General features: G+C 32.9%; 1 protein-coding gene across 1 annotated transcript; it reads right to left on the bottom strand.

Moving 5' to 3' along the window:
• Nucleotides 1-16,400: 16,400 nt before the first annotated feature.
• Nucleotides 16,401-20,078, bottom strand: LOC136208680 (myosin-binding protein 2). The gene is made up of 4 exons (XM_065999788.1): nt 18,685-20,078; nt 18,495-18,605; nt 17,049-18,407; nt 16,401-16,970 (listed from the first exon to the last, which is right to left on the bottom strand). The coding sequence occupies exons 1-3, from the start codon at nt 19,913-19,915 to the stop codon at nt 17,062-17,064; spliced, it is 2,688 nt and encodes an 895-aa protein (XP_065855860.1). The 5' UTR covers nt 19,916-20,078; the 3' UTR covers nt 16,401-16,970; nt 17,049-17,061.
• Nucleotides 20,079-21,331: the final 1,253 nt, after the last annotated feature.

Below are 21,331 nucleotides of genomic sequence, written 5' to 3'. Positions count from 1 at the left end.
ACATTCAAAGCATGTAATGGGCTTTGAGCTGTCCTTCTTGTACTTGCTGTCGCTGGACTCAGCTTTGTACTTGTCAAACTTCTTGTAAGGCTTCTTAAAATATTTATCATTCTTTCTGAACAGCCTTTTCATCTTTCTAGTGAACATTGCCATTTCTTCATCATATGTTGAGCTCCCATCAGTGGAGTCAGATTTCATGACAAGAGACTTTTGCTTCTTGTCTTCAGACTTTTCCTTCACCTCAAAGTTCTTCATTGAGATCTCATGGGTCAGCAGCGAGCCAATGAGTTCATCATACTTGTAGGTGGTTAAGTCTTGAGCTTCCTCAACAGCAGTTTTCTTGGCTTGCCAGCTTTTAGGAAGACTCCTCAGTATCTTCTTGACTTGCTCTTCCTCAGTAAAGATCTTGCCAAGTCTATTGAGCTCGTTGATTATGTTTGTGAATCTTGAGTTCATGTCAGAGATTCCTTCATCATCATTCATTTCAAAAAGCTCGTACAACCTCATGTGCTGGTTCACCTTGGACTCCTTAACTTTGTTGGTTCCTTCGTAGGTGACTACCAGTTTCTTCCAGATCTCCTGCGCTGACTCACAACCTGAAATTTTGTTGTACTCTGCAGCATCTAACGCACAGTGAAGCATGTTTATAGCCGAAGCATGATTTTGTAGCTTCTTGAGATCATCTTCTGTCCACTTAGTTTCAGCTTTAACAACCGTTTGGCCGTCAATAGTTTCAACAGGAACAAATGGGCCTTGGACTATAGAAAGCCATGCACTCATATTTGTTGCCTGAATAAAATTTTTCATTCTGTTCTTCCAAAAGGTACAGTTAGACCCGAAGAACAGAGGAGGCCAAGTAATGGACAGTCCCTCAGGTAAAATCTGAGTTGTCTGATTTCCTGGGAGGAAACGAGTGCTGTTCTCAGCCATTGTGGGGATCAGCTCAAGATAGTTATATCTTGCTCAGTGAGCTTTTAAGCTCTGATACCACTTATTGGTCCCTTATAACGTGACAAGGTTAGTTCCAAGGGGGGGGAGGATAAGAACTATTTAAAAATTTGTCCGTTAAGGCTGACTTCTTTTCTTAAGAAAAGGTTTACACAGCGGCGCTAAGTAGTTTTAAGACACAAGCTTAGTCAACTTGTGACTAAGTCTGTTTCTTTCCTTGAGTCAGGAGATAGCACTTAGAGTCTATTCCTGAACTCAGCTTCTTAGTGCACTCAACTCAGCGTGAGTTCGTTACTTAGTCAATTTTATAGCAAGCAATATATAAAGGAGTTTAAGGGTTAGAAATATGTTACTCAGCAGACATATCCTGGTTCGACCTCTCCGCCTACATCTAGTCCTCGGAACGCGTTCCGAGCTTTTTGAATTCTCTACTAAGCTCTTTAAAGGTAGAGCACGAAACCTTTTACAATAGAAGCTGAGTGTACAAGAGTACCTTCCTCTATACCTATACTCACTCCTATAACTACCGCTGAGTACTATAACCGAGTACTCAGCCTCTCCTTTCTATTCTTCTAGAAATGATAAAGTGTTTGTCCTAAACAACAATTGCTAAGACACTTTAGATGATTGAAATCACTCTAGACTTTTACACAATGATTGGAAATTGGTGTAAGATTTTGCTTTGCTTTTCTCACAGAACTTCAAGTATGAATTTGGACAACGTTTCGACTAATTGAAGATCTGCATCGAATGAAGAAATTGAGAGGCCTTTATATAGTGACACTTCAAGCACCGGTAATTTCGAAATAACCGTTGGAGGCAAACGGCTTCCTGTCGTTGTCACTCAGGACGTGCTCAGTGTCGTTGGCCAATGATATTCTTGCATCTTTTGTCCACGGCAGTGCTCAGCAGCTTTTCATCAGATAAACAGAATGTTTCGACATTTACGGTAAAGTCTTCCAGACAGCTTCCTGCGCCTTCTGAACTTTACCCAAAGTAGAAATACTTTGTCTAGAAGTTGGTTCTGTTCTGCCGCTGACCTGATTGCATTGTCGCTCAACTCAGCAGCTTCCTCTTGAAGCTTTTGTTAGAAGGCTTCTCGATCCTTCTTCATGCTGAGTCATCGTTTCACTTGATACGACTGCGTTTTATCTTCTTGGGCCGTGAGGTCTTGATGTGTTGACTTGGGCTTGACTTTCACTTATGGGCCTTTAGACTTTTTATCTTAATGTCTTATAAATCAATAAACTCAACATTGAACAAACACATTAGTGTGAATAAATCAAAGCATTTAAATTTAATATGGTAGAATATTTTTTATCATTTACTTAAATAATTTTGTCAAATCAAAATCATGTGGAAAGGTGTTTCAACATATGTTGTTGTCGATGAGGAACTCAACGGTGATGCAAACACTTTTCTTTTTCTTTCTCCCTTCATATTAGCACTTCGTGTTTGTTTTCCATATGAATTTGACCAATGTTTCAATTGTGATAACTATAGTGATTTTGATTGAAAAAGCCAAACTTATGTATCAATTGTATTAATTTATTGTATTTAGTTTGTTTACAAGATATTGAGTTTGATGTGAATTTAAAAAAAATAAATTATAGAATCCCAAATATAATAATGAATCAAAGATATCAAAGTGTTATTATTTATAAAACATATAAATAATACAATCTCTAATCAATAGCTATTATATCGTAGCATATTACAAGACAAAAACAGATTAACAGGTTATTAGTGTCTTTTCATTTTTAAATCCATATAATCAAGAGTCCGAATTCTAATTGGATTGTGTATTTTATAAGAGCGTTTTAAATTGCATATGCAAGTAACATTGATTCTTCTAATCTTTAATATTTAGCATTTTACAATATTAAAAAACCATTACTATCTAATTAAGATAATAAAAAAATTCTAAAAAAGAAAATTGTAACCCGTGCATAATTTGTAGTTGCAAGTATATGATGGTTAGGAGTATAAATTGAATTTGATATGACTATTGCAAATTATAACATAATGAATGTCTTTAATACGATGCAATAATATACATTAAATAGATGTGAAAAGATTTTCAAAAAAATGTAAAAAGATAATAAAAATATACAACTCGTGCAATGTACGGGGGTTCCGCTAGTAAGGCAATGAAAGGGAGAGACACACTTCTTTTGGGCTGTGTGAAGCACACGTGTTTTTTTGTTTGCCACATCAAATAAATTGAAACTGCTTTTCTCGGTTGAGCGTGGGCTTCATTATATAATATTTTATTTTCTTTATTTTTAATCAATTAACCTATTTTTTATAATAATATAATTGATAATAACTATAAAAATATTTATTCGTTATGCATATTTCTTTGGAAAAGATAAGATTCGAAAAAGATTAAAAATTAATGTATATTTTGAGTTATGTATTTATAAATTTTTTAAAAAGTGGCTGTTTGATTTGGAAAAAATACATTTGATATCTTTAAAAATAAAATCCTTTTGATATATACACAAACTAGTTTTTGACCCGTGCGATGCACGGATTCATTTTAATATATAAATATTAATAAAAATATAATTTAATAATTACAATTAATGATATAAAGGTGTTATATAAATTAAATATTATTATTTTATTTTCACATTTAATTTAAATAATCTTTTTATAGATAAATATAATAATATAATTAAAATTTATATATTATATATTATATTATATTTTTTATCAGTAAAAAATAATGAAGTGACACCTCAGCTCCATCGTTACTATTTTATATTATATATAGATATGCAAAGAATTAGAGAGATTTTAGGAATTAATTTAAATTATGTAGAACTTTTAGATATAGATATGCAGAGAATTAGAGAGATTTTAGGGATTAATTTAAATTCTGTAGAACTCTTAGATATAGTACGGATAAAATAATCCTTTTATAAATAAATATAATAATATAACTAAAGTTAATATATTATATATTATATTATATTTTTATCAGTAAAAAAGGAGGAAGTGACACATCAGCTCCATCGTTACTGTTTTATATTATATATAGATATGCAGAGAATTAGAGAGATTTTAAGGATTAATTTAAATTATGTAGAACTTTTAGATATAGATATGCAAAGAATTAGAGAGATTTTAGGGATTAATTTAAATTCTGTAGAACTCGTAGATATAGTACGGATAAAATAATCTTTTTATAAATAAATATAATAATATAACTGAAGTTAATATATTATATTTTATATTATATTTTTTATCAGTAAAAAAGGAGGAAGTGACACCTCAGCTCCATCGTTACTGTTTTATATTATATATATATATAGATATAGATATGCAGAGAATTAAAGAGATTTTAGGGATTAATTTAAATTATGTAGAACTTTTAGATATAGATATGCAGAGAATTAGAGAGATTTTAGGGATTAATTTAAATTCTGTAGAACTCTTAGATATAGTACGGATAAAATAATCTTTTTATAAATAAATATAATAATATAACTAAAGTTAATATATTATATTTTATATTATATTTTTTATCAGTAAAAAAGGAGGAAGTGACACCTCAGCTCCATCGTTAATGTTTTATATCTATATAGATATGCAGAGAATTAGAGAGATTTTAGGGATTAATTTAAATTATGTAGAACTTTTAGATATAGATATGCAAAGAATTAGAGAGATTTTAGAGATTAATTTAAATTCTGTAGAACTCGTAGATATAGTACGGATAAAATAATCTTTTTATAAATAAATATAATAATATAACTGAAGTTAATATATTATATTTTATATTATATTTTTTATCAGTAAAAAATGAGGAAGTGACACCTCAGCTCCATCGTTACTGTTTTATATTATATATATATAGATATAGATATGCAGAGAATTAAAGAGATTTTAGGGATTAATTTAAATTATGTAGAACTTTTAGATATAGATATGTAGAGAATTAGAGAGATTTTAGGGATTAATTTAAATTCTGTAGAACTCTTAGATATAGTACGGATAAAATAATCTTTTTATAAATAAATATAATAATATAACTAAAGTTAATATATTATATTTTATGTTATATTTTTTATCAGTAAAAAATGAGAAAGTGACACCTCAGCTCCATCGTTAATGTTTTATATCTATATAGATATGCAGAGAATTAGAGAGATTTTAGGGATTAATTTAAATTATGTAGAACTTTTAGATATAGATATGCAGAGAATTAGAGAGATTTTAGGGATTAATTTAAATTCTGTAGAACTCTTAGATATAGTACGGATAAAATAATCTTTTTATAAATAAATATAATAATATAACTAAAGTTAATATATCATATTTTATATTATATTTTTTATCAGTAAAAATTGAGGAAGTGACACCTCAGCTCCATCGTTACTGTTTTATATTATATATAGATTAAATTATTTAGTTTTTCAATAAAATTCAATATATATGTCTTTTATACCTTTATAGTGGTTTGATATATGTAATATTGTAATGAAAACAAGATGTATATAATATTTGGTACACATTTTACGGTTTTTATTGTAAGAAAAGGTTGCACAAGAAAAATTATCATGGTGGCCCACATATTTGACAGTTTACTTTTTTTTTTTTTTTCTGGAGGGTCGTCCAATCCAACGACCCTCCTTGTAGAGGAGACCCTCCTAATTCTAACTCTAGTGGTTAGTTACTCCTTGTAAATTATAAATGGGAAAATTACAAAATTAGGTCAAATGGAAGACCCATTTACATATTAAACCCATTTACTCAACCTACTACATATCTAGACTGATTTTGTGTGACTTTCCCATAATACCCCTAACCTTCCCACTTCCTCCCTTACGCGAACGTTCTCTCCCCTCTTCTCCTTGGTTGCGCGAAACGGCGACAGCTCCTCCATTAATGATTCCAAGACTTTTGATCTTCCTATCTTCCTTTAAATTCCACGAAATCTGGTTCATTTCTCCAAATCACAATGAATTTCTCTTCTTCCTCTCTTCATCTCTTGATTCTGCAACTTCATAATCCTAGAAAACGAAGTCATGGTTCTTCATTTTCCATTTCCTGCTCGTTCGAAAAAATGGTGAATCTACGTTATTTTCATCGTTTTTCCCAGTTTATCATATTGGGTTCATCAAAAAATGTAAGTATATGCTGTTTTTCTGCGTTTTCCCCCATAAATACACTTAGCATATGCGGTTATCGCGAGGTCTTCGGGGAGAAATTTATCGATTTCACTTCGCGAAACGCTGATTACGCGAAGTTTGCGAGGTAATTCGATAAATTTCTCTCGCAGACTCCGCGAATTCAGCGTTTTGCGAAGCCAGAGCGTCACATTTCTCCTCGCAGACTCCGCGAAATCATTGTTTCGCGAAGTCAGAGCGTCACATTCCTTGCACATTTATGTTCGCATACTTAGCAAATCGTCGTTTCGCGAAGCCAAATCTTCCTTTTTTCTGACTAACACGATTAAATTTTTCTGAAGGTGGTTGAATACGTAATATTCATTCCTGGAAGCCGGTGTGTTAGAGTGCCATGAGAGACATCCATTCAAAAACGCCTGGACTTCCAACCGTCAGTTGTGAATAAGAGTCTACACCGTGGGACACGTCCATCCCTCTGTGGTTAATAATAACCTATGTATAATGAAGTGATTTGTTAGGAGTTTATTGTGGCAATCTTAGTGAATAGTAGCCTATGTATTATGAGATAATTTGTTAAGAGTTTATTGTGGCAATCTTATTGTAAATTTTGATAATGTTATGATTTTAATGTTAGAATCCTTTGTTGTTTGCAATTTTTTGTTATATACCACTTCGCGAATTAGCTACAAAACATATACAGGCTTCGCATATGCGAATTAAATTCATCAAATAAATCAAACTCTAGCTTCGCATGCTTTGCATATGCGAACTAAATTCATCAATTATTATGAACATTAGCTTCGCAGGCTTCGCATAATATGGAATTTGCGAAGTCAGACGGGAGGGGACGAGATGCGCGTAAATATTGAGGGTATTATGGGAAAGTCACACAAAACAGTCTAGATATGTAGTAGGTTGAGTAAATGGGTTTAATATGTAAATGGGTCTTACATTTGACCTAGTTTTATAATTTTTCCATTATAAATTGGTTCAATTTGTATCCATTAGAGTTGCTTTAAGCTGGTCCTAATTTACTCCACTAGAGTTACTTTAAGGCTACTATTTCTATTCACCACTTTTAACCACTTTTAACGCTTCCGCTTTTGTTTAGAATAACCAATTTAAATAAAATCATATGAGTTATCATTTTGAACAGTGATGTTCACATGGACCCTCAATGATCAAACAAATTTGATCATTCACCATTAGATATAGACTTATTACATCTAAGCCGTATGGTGATTTGTTTGGTCATTAAGGGTCTATGTGAACACCACTGTCCTTTTAAATTTTTTAACAGGAAGATACACATTCAAATCAAAATATCCTACTATCTTTTTATGATTGTCATACTTGCTTTGGTTGTTTTCATTAATAAAGGATAAAAGGACTTTGACACACCAATCTTGTCATCAAGGACAAGTTGGTTCATCTGAGGAGGGGTGAAAGTGCATAACACCGAGGGAATAATTATGAGCAAAGTAAGTTATGTAGTTTACCAGCACGAGAAATCTTCACAAAAGGAGAAGCAAAAGATATTCCGGATACTCTTGATAAAATTATTCGAACCATTAGACTCCAAACTCGAATTGGAGAGGAAAGCAACAACTTCAACATTATTATCAAACTCAATCTTAGTTCTGGAAGAATTGAGCTCCTTCGCAATGCACACCCTAGAAAAAACAGCCCATAATTCGGCATCAAAAGAGGAACCTGGAACGATCCGGTTCAGAGTGGATGACACCGGGATAAAAGGTCTGAGCAAGGAGCGGCTCTAAGGGATGGCGATGGGGACATGAATGAACTGAATCTCACGTCGGAAATGGAGAGAGTGATTTGGGCTTAGTAAGATGTGAATTCAATACCGTGAGGCCCAATGTGTTGGAATTGGATCAGAGCGGACAATATCTACATGGTATTAATTAGGGTGTTACAGAACCAGTGCCTAAATTATGAACAAATCCCCCCATTGCAGCTTTGGCGGAGTATCGGGGATGCTTTTGGGAACTCTGTTAATTGCACCTCGACCATTAAAACTTTAATTATTTCGGCAAATCTAGCAAATTTCAGCAGTCAAATCTTTCAATTATGGAATTCGGCCATTGTTAGCGGGTTCTGGACTCTTTGGAAGGTTAGAAATGATAGTGTCTTTAATGATGTTAAACCTTCTATTATTTGAACATTGAAGACTATTTGGAAGTGTGTGAAGGAGGCTAGCATTGGGATGAAGGGTTATATGCACAATACTGTTCTTGATAAGAAAAGCCTGGACAATTTCGGAGTCAAGGGCATTGCTCGGTCGGCTCTAACTATTTTCTCTCTGACCTGGCAGCCCCCTCCTCAGCGGTGGATTAAAGTTAACACCGACGGGGCAGCAGGCTTGACGGGAGCGGGCGCCGGTGGAATTTACCGAACTTGTCGTGGTTTTCCTTTAGCTTGCTTTGCGCATCCTTTGGGGCAACAACAAGCTTTCATGGCGGAGTTGAAAGCGATGACCATTGCTATCCTCAAAGCAGTTGAGCGGAATTGGTTTCCTTTGTGCGTTGAGAGTGACTCAATCTATGCAGTTCAGTCACTGAAATCGAGATCGAGAAATGTTCATTGGAGCCTTCTTTCGGATTGGTTGATTTGTCTTGACATTATTCGTACTCGTCCAATCCGAATTTCTCATGTGTTTAGGGAGGGGAATGCAGTTGCAGATTGTCTTTCCAAGTTTGTTGTCACAACTACCTCTGACTGTTGGTGAAACTCTTTTCCTTATTTTTGCTCTAATACTGTGTTTAGAGATGCAAATAGGACAGAGTATTTTCGCTTTGTTAAGTAGGCATTGCCTTCATTGTACTGTACTTTTCTTCTTTTCTTTTCAATAAAATTTTTTGGCTTCTTGGTCGGGGTTTGGTTGCTTGGTTGATGTCAACCTAATTGGGATTAACCTTCTTCCGTCCCTCCTTGAAACACAATTTTACTTTAAAAAAAAATTATTCTACAGTATATCCAATCAAATAAGCCTTCCCACTTTAAGGGTACCATAAATAAGAATGTTAGCACCGTGCCAAACATCAACGAAGCTTTTAGATGTATCGGCCTAGTGGTGGAACCAGGACCACGGATGACCCGGGCTCAAACATATCAGTAAAAAAATTTCAAAACGTAAAAAAAAAAAATCGAAATTAACTGTGCGGTTGACTGTAAATTTTCAAAATCCAGCCCGTCAGGACTGGACAAATTTTTTTTAACCTCCAACGCATTAAAACTATAAATATATTATAATTTTTTTAGCAACTAGCATTGAACTAATAGAAAATTAAACATGTTTACTTTTTTTTAATGGTAAGGACATAATAAAAAAAATGAATATTAAATATGTCTACTTTTTTTAATGGTAAGGACATATTAAAAATAAATTCAAAAGTGTTACCAAAATAAAAATAAAGAGTCCATTTAAATTAATTAATAATGGTAACATGTTTTTATAATTATTGAAAAATAAAATAAAAATAAATAAAAACTTTAAAAAAAATGAGGTTGAAAGGAGTCGAACATAGGACCTCTCAAATAGAAGTAAACATCCTTAACCATCGCAAAATATTGAAATAATACTATATAGAATCAATATAATTTCTCTCCAAAATATTACCAGACACCATTATTAATTTTTTTTTTCTTAATTCTCTGACCGCCTGCCGGAGCTCGAGCCCCTAACCACCCTTGTTCCGCGAATAGTAGGAGAAAAAGGGAGCATATTTGCACTATAAAAAATCATGATGTTTCTCCACTTCCACATGTACCAAGATGTAGGTAAAAAAAAAGAAGCTGAATTTTTTCAATAGACTCCATATGAGCACTGAACAAGCACTAATTGAACCAATACTCATCTTTAATAGAAAAGAATTATTTTTGCACTTCTAGAGGCAGAATTCTTAGAGTCCTTAAGCACGTGCGTGGCTAAATTGGAGTGGACTCTACAACCAAATATTTTTATTGTACATGGCACTGCAATTTTGCATAACTTTTTTCCGCAAACATCCCTCTTCTCTTCTCATCCAGCCACGTATTATTCAAGAGGTAAGCTGAATCACAAGTAAATTCTTGACCCATGTACAAATTTTAATATTCCAGATTTAAAGCTAAACAACTTGCTAAAATTAGCGGCTTATTGGGATTGGGAGACCTCCTTCAACAACTCTCTACTAGTTGGTTACTCTTGAAAATTATAAATTGGTCCTAATTTATTCCACTAAAGTTACTCTAAGGCTACTACTTCTATTCACCGCTTTCAATGTTTCACATTTATTTAGAATACCCCACCCAATTCTCGAGCTAAAATCGGTCTCTAAGAATGTGCATGACACGAGTGGACTCCATTGTTGGTACCTGATAAGGCTAGATTAGTTCTAGGGGGTTGAATAGAACCAATGATCAATTTAAACCTTTAGAAAATTTTCTCTTTTAATTCAATAGTAGCACAGAGGCAACTCTCGGAATCAAAGGCAACTTCAGTCTACTGAGATTGGTTCTGCTTCTGACACTTACACTTAGAAGACGTCTTTTTTATAGGAGCTACTTAAGATCTCTTAAATAGATGATTTACGTGTTAAGCACAGGATGATCAGAGTTGTATATATGTGAGATAAATATTCGGAGCATGCAATATACAAAAGCAGTAAAAGGCAATAAGGTTGAAAGAGGTTAAACAGAAGATTTATACTGGTTTGACCTTCTGCCTACGTCCAGTCATCGTAATTCCTTCTTCTACGCTTTAATCCACTCTCTTGTTACTTACCTATAACTAAAGCAATAATAGAGCTTCTGAAAATGATTGGAAACTTAGATGAACCAATCTCTCTATATATGATTACACTAATATGAAAATGATTGTGTATATGTGCTTTGCTCTTGTTTTCACTTTTGCATTGTATATTTTTTCCGCTTGAAAATGAAGCTTGAGCTTGGCTTTTATTCCCATTTGAATCAAAAGATAGCCGAAAGAAACAACTCATGTTCTTCTCTGAAGCTTCTGACTTGGTGTGCCTATTTTTCCACTTAAGGAAATAGCTGTTTGACAATTCAGAGGGTAGTTGACCGTTGACACGTGTGTCTAATGATCAGCTTCTGAATTCTAAACTTGCAGACATACAGACCACGCATTTCCTTATTCGTAATTGTTGAGAGAGATGGATTGTTTGGTAGTCTTCTGTCTTCTAAAATTTTACCAGAAATGGAAAGTCTTCTGTTGACTTTCATGTGGGCTTCTGCTTCTAGGGCTATGAACAGTAATAACCTAGCATTCTATTTTTACTTGTCTTGTTTTAAATCAATAATAACTACAAAGGTATGTTGGTTGTGAATAAATATCAACTAAACTTATAATTATTGTTGGTGAACAATCTAGAGATCTCTAGATAAGTCGGTGCTTGACTTATCAATATATTATTTATAAAAAAGAAATGTTGGCGAAGAAAGAATTATATGAGAAAGTTAATAATGAAATTATAAGTTAACCATTACTTAAATTGAAAGGAAAACCTAATTTAGAAGGAGAAATGGTTTTCTCCGTCTCAATTTGAATGGAGAAGAAAAAGAAAACTCTTTGCTTTTTTGAATTGAATGGGTTAAATTGTGGCAATCCAATTAAACTGATTGAATAACAAATACTAAAAAAAAAAAAAATTATTAACTAGTTCTTTTAACCCACGAAAGCAAAAATAGATATCGGAAAATGTTATTTCAAAACATAACTCTTATAAAATAGCTATCAAACAAAAATGGATACGAACACGAACAGAGATAGAAACAGAAATGTATAAGAGTTATTAAAAAGAAGTATGTAGATTTCTTTTGTTGAAAGGAAAAGGTTAGATTGGTAAATGGACGGGGACATGTTAGCGTCAGAAATATGTTTGATGAACATAATGAGAGCCAGCCCAGCTACCAAATTAATTAATATCCTCATTTTAATTAAATTAAATCTGCCGAAAGTTGTTAGTAACCAACCATATACTATGATGATATAAGGTTTTTCTATATATTGATAATGATTACATCATCTGCATTTTCCCGTATGAAAGAAAGAAAGGCTGCCTTCATATGACCTAGAATGACATGCTTATCCACGTGCATAGAATAATCGGATTAATGATTTATTATTTAATATTTAATATTAATAAGGTTTTATACATACATATGTTATGTTGTCACATAATGACACTGCTTTCTTTTGGTACCAATGGGTTCAAAATTGATGCTTCAATAACCAAATAGTAACATCCACATTTAAATCTCTATATAGCTTTAACCTTCATCATGCTAAACGTATAATTACCCATCAATTGTGCCTTAATTTCCTTAATCAAGATCTTGTTTTTGGGAACTTCAAATCAACTGCCAAAATTACTGATTTTTTTTGGGTAAATTGCAAAACTAACCTAATTGATAGGCCCGTTTAGGGTGTAAATGAGTCGAGCCGCTCATGAGCGGTTCGGTGGTCGGCTCGATTTGTAAACGAGCCGTTCGTGAGCACAATTTACCAGCTCGGTTCGTAAATGAGCCGACCATAAGCAAGTTAAAGCTCGACTCGAAAGCTTGCGAGCAGATACGATTAGAACGTTTATGAATAAATTTTTGTTTTGTATAAAACTATATAGTTTTGTATTTGTTTATAAATATCTAAACTTAGTATTATTTTATTTGCTATTAGATGAGTTCGTTTACAAACATAATAAATGAGTAGTAGACGAACTATTTGTAAGCACATCTTATTTATTTATTCACAAACTTTGCTTGTGGGCTTGTTTATGTACACAATTAAAGAGCTATTTACGAGCAAACTTCATAAATATAATTAACGATTTACTCATAAACAATTCATGGTTAGATAAATTTTTTAATGAACCAAGTTCAAAGAGGATTTTGGGCTCGAAACAAGCTCTAAGCTCGGCTCGGGCTCAAGCTCGTTAATTTTATAGCGAGCCGAGCTTGAGCAGGCCAAAGCTCGGCTCGGCTCGGCTCGGTTCGATTACATCTCTAGGCTCATTTATATATTTGGACTTACTACACTAATTCTTACCAAACTAGACACTTTCAAATTAGACTTTGTCTCTTAATGTATATATTATGACTTAACCAATTCTTTCACTCTACTTCTCATCCCTATCAACCCAACTTCAATTTCATATATTAATCCAAGATCCACAATCCCTTGTATAGGTTAGTCTTGGATATTTTACGTTAGTATACACCTTTCGAATGATATTTGAAGATTTTATCAAACTCGATAGGTTCACAGTTTACGATTTTGCTTAGTAGTGGAAGCAACTGCTAAGACAATTGCTTATCAGTTGCTTTATCTCTTTTTTGGCAAAACGATCTATATTTACTCATCATCAATACTACAACTAAAATAATCTATTCAAAGAAGATCTTATTTCTAAGAAATCAAAAGACTATTTTTTTTTTAAAATTTCAACAGAAAATCATAAAGAAACCATGAAAATTAAAGAAGAAGAGATAATGAAAGAAAAATTAGAGATATGTTAAGTGATAATATACATATTAAGGGAATTTCGGAAAAGTTAACTTTGAAAGTGTCTAGTTTGGTAAGATATATTATAACGAGTCTAAATATGTAAACGAACCTCTTAATTGAGTCTATTTTATAATTTACCTTTTTTTCTTCTAAACCATTTGTATCATAAGTTGATTGTTTAAACTAACTCGTCTTCGGCAAACGGGCTCAGTTGGTTATGGCACCATTTGGAACTCAAACGTTGAACAGATGATTACTCGGTCCTTAGCAATTAGCCCTCGGATGCCGAGAATGTCCAGAATTATCCCTGTTAGCTGGAAGACGCCTCCATCTAGCTAGATAAAGGCAAACTCTGATGCCTCTTTCACCAGTACTTCTATAGGCAGTGGCGCGATTTATAGAAACAACAATGGCGCCGTGATTGGGGCGTTTGCAATGCCGTCTGTTGACCACATTGCTCACATGGCGGAGCTACATGCGACCATCATTGCTGTTCGATATGCGTCTGAGAAAAATTGGAATCATTTATGGCTCGAGTGCGACTCTTCGTATGTGGTATTTATGTTCCGTTCGCGCTCGCGGAGGGTACCATGGCAGCTCCGTGGTGACTGGTTTGAGTGTCTCAGACTCTTATCCAAGATGCATTTGATGGTTTCTCACATTTTCCGCGAAGAAAACCAAGTAGCTGACAAGCTCGCCAACTTTGGTCGTTTACAATCTTCTATAGAATGTAGGGATTCCGCCCCAGATTTCTGTATTGGTCTAATTAGAGATAATTTGTGGAACCGGCCTTCTTTCCAGTTCACTTAGCTTCTTTTCAACTTTGGTTGTATAAACTTCTGATTTTTCTTTTATTTTAATAATACTTGGATCAGAGCTTTAGGTTTACGAGAGGTGCCAACCTAGTTGGGATGTCATGTTCCTAGCTTCCTCCCCATCTTTAATTAAAAAAACTAATTCAGATTTGAGCCAGGCAAAACTTTTCCGAAAGATAAATTTTCCCACCAAATATTTTTTTATCACAACAATATTTCTATTTTTAGAATTTGAATCTTGATTGAATAATTAAGCTCATCCAATACTTTTTTATCACGTGTTTGGAGGTTAATTTGGAAATATTGAGCTACAAGTACGAGATTATAGATGTCAAGTGAACTAAGAAAATATCGAGCTACAAGTACGAGATTATAGATGTCAAGTGAGCTAAAAAAGATCCTTGTGGAGAGAGGAAGACTCTATTGTAAAATCATGAGAAAGAGGAAAACGTTTTTTTTTTTTGCAAGACATTCCATATATGCATCAAACATAAATCAAACATAAACGGATGGTCCATACTAAACTTATTTTATAATGAGCTGAGCCGAGCTTGAGCAGGCCAAAGCTCGGCTCGGCTCGATTATAGCTCTAGGCCTGTTTATATATTTAGACTCATTATACTAATTCTTACCAAACCAGACACTTTCAAATTAGACTTTGTCTCTTAATGTATATATTATGACTTAACCAATCTCATCCCTTTTAATCCAACTTCAATATCATACACCAATCCAAGATCCATAATCCTTTGTATAGGTTAGTCTTGGATATTTTACATTAGTTTACACATTTCGAATGATATTTGAAGATTTTATCAAACTCGATAGGTTCGCAGTTTACAATTTTGCTTAGCAGTGGAAGCAACTGCTAAGACAATTGCTTATCAGTTGCTTCAATCTCTTTTCTGGCAAAACGCTCTATATTTACTCATCATCAATACAACAACTAAAATAATCTATTTAAAGAAGATCTTATTTCTAAGAAATCAAAAGATATATATATTTTTTTTTTAAATTTCAACAGAAAAATCATAAAGCCAAGAAGAAGAGATAATGAAAGAAAAAGTAGAGATATATGTTAAGTGATAATATACATATGTCAAGTGAATTAGGAAAATATCGAGCTACAAGTACGAGATTATAGATGTCAAGTGAGCTAAGAAAGATCCTTGTGAAGAGAGAAAGACGGTTGTAAAATCATGAAAAAGATGAAAACTTTTTTTTTCGTTTTTTTGAAATACATTCCATATATACATCAAACATAGACCGATGGTCCATACTAAAACCATATTTGAGCTGGATTGATCATTTTAGGAAGACAAAACTCTTTCTAGAAGTGTTTTAATCACAATTACATTAAAATTTAAACTCGGATTAAGTAATACTTAAACTATCGAGTACTTTTGAATCACGTGCTTAGTGGTTAATTTAAACACATTGAACTACATGTGTAGTAGATTATGAAAGTCTAGCTAGCTAAGCAACATCCTTGTAGAAAGGAGGGGGAAGTTTGGACTAGTCTACTCTAAAATCATGGTAAAAAGAGGTAAAAACTCCATATTCTTAAGCATGTAGAGATTTTATAGGTCAAACATATTGTAATATTTGACATGTGGTTTTAGAAACATTGTTTGTAAGAAAGTATGGCAGAAAAAGAAAAACATGTTTGGATATCGTAAATATTGGTTTGTTTCTCCGAAACATGTGAATCAAATTACAGCAGCCAAACAATGATTTACCCGACAATCGGACCGTAATGATTATTTTAGCATGTGGACACTACCTTTTTCTTTTCCTTCCTTACTGTAATAATGAGTTTGTTGCTTTCTACACCTACCAATATATATTTTATCCTCTAAGCAACCACTGCTACATTTTTTATTTATCAGAAAGCAATGTTTCTCCTTCTTATTCTCAAACTTTTTTTTGCCATGGAAGTAAATAATTATAATTAGCGCGGTTAATTATTTCGGGTACGACGAAAACATAATTTACTGAGACAATTACACAAACACTCACTTTTATGTACTTGAGGAATGGATACAAAGTGCCCCCTCAAAGAAAGCCACCCCCAAATGCTGCCAAACATGAGAAGATAAAAAGGAAGGATTACTTACCCTTCCTTTTTCCTTCTCATAACTATTTGTTTTTCTAAATTTAATAAATAAATTAAAGAAAAAACAAAATGTTCCCCTAATATTCCTAGGTGTCTAAATATTTTTTTGTTTTTTGTTTGAAGAAAAAAGAAAAAGCAACTACTTAATGGTATGTACCTGGCACTGGAATCTTTGATCATTGTAGGCTCCAGCTTTGCAAAACCAGGCCCCCCCTTTTCTCACAACATACAAAATGACAGCTTGTCTTTCCCTTTCTCAGTTCCACACAATCTCAACCCTCATTTACCCACCTAAAATTTGGGCTTCATTTTCACTATTACAAACTACCAATTAAAATAAAAATGTAGTAATCTTTCATGTTTTTCCAATCCACCAATATGACCATATCAGAACCCTTCCTCTCCTTGAGGATTGGTAGTGCATTTGTCTGCATTGGTAAATAGAGTCTGTCTCAATAACATGTTAAAATAAAATCTAACACAAGATACATAGGCATAAAAATTACCATTGAATTAATGTTATGCAACTCCATTTTCGACGCTCTTTGCGCGTGCTTCGACATTTCTTAGATCGCGGAGATGTTGGAGAATTTGTTGGAGAAGTTGAATCCCTTTGTCTCCTTTGTTTAAGGATGTCATACAATGTTTAAGGAACTCTCTGTCTGCTTCAAGTGCTTGCAGCCTTTCATATACATGGTCTACTTCCTCCTCTATTTCAAGCTTCTTTGTGTCTACTTCATATTTGTTTATTGATTTCAGCAACATAACAGAATCTACTTCTTCTCCTTCTGCTTCTGAGACTGTATGTCCATTTCCCATTTCCTCTTCTCCTTCTGCTGCTTCAGTGGCATCAAACAGTGGAAGAAGTCTCTTTGCCTTAGCACCCATGTGATAATGATTATTCCTCCCATTCATTTCTTTGTATTCACCATTTTCAACTTCAAAATGTTCATTGTAACCATTCCCATTCCCATTCCCATTTTGTAAATGCAGATGCTCTTCGTCTTCGTCTTCGCCTTCCCCGAGTGTGAAGAGCTTCTCCTCCAAAACCTTGAGCTGATCAAGGATGGATAGCCTTTCCTCCTCGAAATTCGCCAACGAGTCTTCCAAGTAGACAACTGCATCAACAGGTGTATTCTCTTGATGGGAACCAAAACCATTTTCATCCTTGGATTCCTGATTCAAGTCAACAGATAGTCCATCACTTTCCTCACCATTGCTAAAAGAAGCAGAAGAAGTTGCACTACTTCTAGTGCTGCTTTCTTTCCTTCTTTTCAATATCAGCACTTTCTGATCTCTTGCCTCATATTCTTCAACTTTCTTTCGATACATTTCGAGCTCTTTTTCGAGTTCTGCTCTTTCTTTCTCCTTCTTTACCATTAGTTCATTCATCAACTCCAAAGCTTCCTGGTCGTACTCTGATTGCTCTTCCATCATTCTCTGATACTGCAAAGCTTCCATCTGCATTGCAGCCTTTTCTTCTTGAAGCCTATTTATCATTGCCATTGTTTGATTCGCAGCTACAGCAGATGCACTTCTTTCTTCTTCTAATTCTGCATATAGACCATTTAAGGCCTTCCTTTCTGCTTTAAGAGCTGATTTCAACTTATCCACGGTTAGAACTCCATCGCCTGCTTCAATGTCACTTGTCACACTTCCATCCAAAGACTCTTCTGTATTTGATTCTCTTCTTTCAAGGAGTAGGAACTTCTTCTGTAAATGGTTGCCATTATCTTCAGAAGTTGGTGTATCAGGAACCTTTTCTTCTTCAATCTCATTGCTCTCTGAACAGAATGATAAGTGACTGTTTATCTCTGCTTCAGTTGTTGTAAATTCTACTTCTTGTTCTTCATCTTTCTTTGAAACTAAAGCAATGAACAATTTCAGTTTAAACTACAAATTAAATTGAAAATATACTAATAGCTATGGAAATACAAGAAATTGCAGCTTACCAATATCAGCATTGCTGGTTGGAGGAGGAAATTCTTGAGATTGAATCTCAGTTCCTATTGATATATCGGCTTCAATTTCATCCATTTGCATTTGAACTGCTCCTTCAGATTCTTCAATCATTAAAGAAAGAACAAAATCAAGATCTGAATTCATTCAATAAAACAAAATCAAATTATATCAAATTAGTACCTTGATGATTGTGTGATTCCATTTCTTCCTCTGGTAATCCCAGGCATTCTTGTTCTATTTCAAAATCTGCAAGCATTCCTGAATATTTATGAATCTCATTCAATTCTCTTGCTTCCAAGTCTGCAATTATTTCTTCGTCTTCTTCCTCGTCTTCACATTCTAAGATTGGAAGAAGTGGCACTTTCTCTTCAAAATTGCTTCTGGTTTCCAAAACCAATTCATATTGTGTCCCAACATGCTTGTCAAATTCCAAAATAAAATCCTCTTCACCACAAGTTTTCTCCTCTTCCTTGTCGATCCTGGCTGAAATTTTCTTGGAACGCTCAATTTCAATTGGAATCAAGTGGCAAGCGTCTTGATCAATGTAGAACTCTAGATGCTGAGTTTGAGTTTCACTAGACACATCTCTAGCTTCAACTCTCACTCCCTCATCACAAGAAGAGTTCCTATTTTCCTTCTCGACCGATTCCTGCTCTTTCTCCATAACTATATCAGCTTTACCACTCTCATCAGCAACCATTTCACTGCAATCAAAGCTAGAAACTAAGTATGACGACTTTTCCTCCGGTTTTTCTTCTCTGGTTTCATCAATCCCCTGTTTCCCCCCACAGGGATCACACACAAAAGCTGATCCTTTTATATCAGAATGATCTTGTTCATTAACTTCATCATCGATTTCATCCTCCAGAATCAGATTTTCTTTCAGGGTATTATCAGAATCTCCCCACAAAGGTTTGATCAGAAAATCATCAGGAGAAAATGAATTTATGTCCAAGCTAACTCCACAACAAGAACAGTTAGAAATAAGCACAGAATTATCAGTTACCTTATCACCATTAAAATCTTGAAGCACACCCAATTTGTTCATCCATGGAAAAAACACAAAATTTTTAGAGGAAGAACAATCCTGACACATATCTTGAGAATCAGCAAGTTTTCGATGATTTGAGCAATAACCCAGTTTGGAAATCTCGATAGCGTGAGCTTCACAGACAAGAGATCTATAAGAATCCTGAAAATTCTGAGGCTCAAAGAAATGATCAAGTCTAGAACACCATAAACATGGCTTTTGAAGGCCAAAGTAATCAGCGAACTTGATGATGAAATAAGAAAAGAGAGAATTAAGAAGAAGAAAAAAGATCAAAAGCCATTCGAGAAATGCATAGACTAAAATAAGGGTGAGTTTGTTTGTTTTTCTGTGCAACATAGTAGCAAACTTGTTGGCAGCCATGGATGATGCTCTGTTTCTTGGTATATACAGAGAAAAACAGATAATTTGATGAATTTCAGAGTGACAAAAAGATGGAGAGAGAGAGAGAGAGGAGCGTAAAGAAGAAAAGGAGAAGGGATGAGTTTTTATTTATCGGACATCAAAAAGGCTACTTGAATAGGAATCACAGCCAAAGGAGACTTGTACCTTGCAACTCTAATGAGATTAAATAAATTAAATAAAAGATATTTAAATTAAATATGATTGAGTCAAATTAAATTAAAGAATGTTTTATTCCTTTTTATTATTATTTATTTTATGTATTCTCATGATGCATGTTTTTTTTTAGTAGAATAAGCATTAATTTTTTTTTTTATTACTAAGGCTTTCTCAATTTGACCTAATAAATTAATTGATTTTTTTTTTAAATTTAGGAGTTTTTTTTACCTAGTTTAAAACAATTTATTGATTATTAGAATTTCCTTAGTTACCATATAAATTTATTTTTATAGTGATTTATTGAATATTTCGAATTTATTTAATTACCGAACATACATTAAATTGAAACGAGTAGATTCGTTTTTTTAAATATTCAAATTTAGTTTCCTAAATTTAATTAATTATTAAACTTTCATTCTAAATATATAATGATTTATTGAATATTTTGAATTTATTTAATTACCGAACATACACTAAATTTGAAATGAGCAGATTCGTTTTTTTTAAATGTTCAAATTTAGTTTCCTAAATTTAATTAATTTTTAAATTTTCATTCTAAATATATAATGATTTATTGAATATTTTGAATTTATTTAATTATTGAACAAACACTAAATTGAAATGAGCACATTCGTTTTTTTAAATGTTCAAATTTAGTTTCCTAAATTTAATTAATTATTAAATTTTCATTCTAAATATATAATGATTTATTGAATATTTCGAATTTATTTAATTACCGAACATACACTAAATTGAAATGAGCAGATTCGTTTTTTTAAATGTTTAAATTTAGTTTCCTAAATTTAATTAATTATTAAGTTTTCATTCTAAATATATAATGATTTATCGAATATTTTAAATTTATTTAATTACCGAACATACACTAAATTAAAATGAGCAGATTCGTTTTTTTAAATGTTCAAATTTAGTTTCCTAAATTTAATTAATTATTAAATTTTCATTCTAAATATATAATAATTTATTGAATATTTCGAATTTATTTAATTACTAAACTAAACTAAATTGAAATGAGCAGATTCGCTTTTTTAAAAGTTCGAATTTAGTTTCTTAAATTTAATTAATTATTAAATTTTCATTCTAAAGATATAAGTTGAATTTTTTTTATTCATTAAAAATGAGCAGATTTGTTTTTTTAAAAGTATAAATTTAGTTTTTTAAATTTAATTAATTATTAAAATTTTATTCTAAATATATAAG

This window comes from Euphorbia lathyris, chromosome 10 (assembly GCF_963576675.1).
Source record: "Euphorbia lathyris chromosome 10, ddEupLath1.1, whole genome shotgun sequence".
NCBI lineage: Eukaryota > Viridiplantae > Streptophyta > Magnoliopsida > Malpighiales > Euphorbiaceae > Euphorbia > Euphorbia lathyris.
Note: the sequence above shows the minus strand (reverse complement) of the source record. Positions and strands in the feature narration are given on the sequence as shown.

Excerpts from the sequence above, each read along its gene's own strand:
- LOC136208680 (XM_065999788.1), bottom strand. The coding sequence starts at position 19,915 with ATGGCTGCCAACAAGTTTGCTACTATGTTGCACAGAAAAACAAACAAA. Across the intron at positions 18,606-18,684 it reads GGAATCACACAATCATCAAG|AATCTGAAGGAGCAGTTCAA; the intron begins GTACTAATTTGA and ends TAATGATTGAAG. Across the intron at positions 18,408-18,494 it reads AACCAGCAATGCTGATATTG|TTTCAAAGAAAGATGAAGAA; the intron begins GTAAGCTGCAAT and ends TCATTGCTTTAG.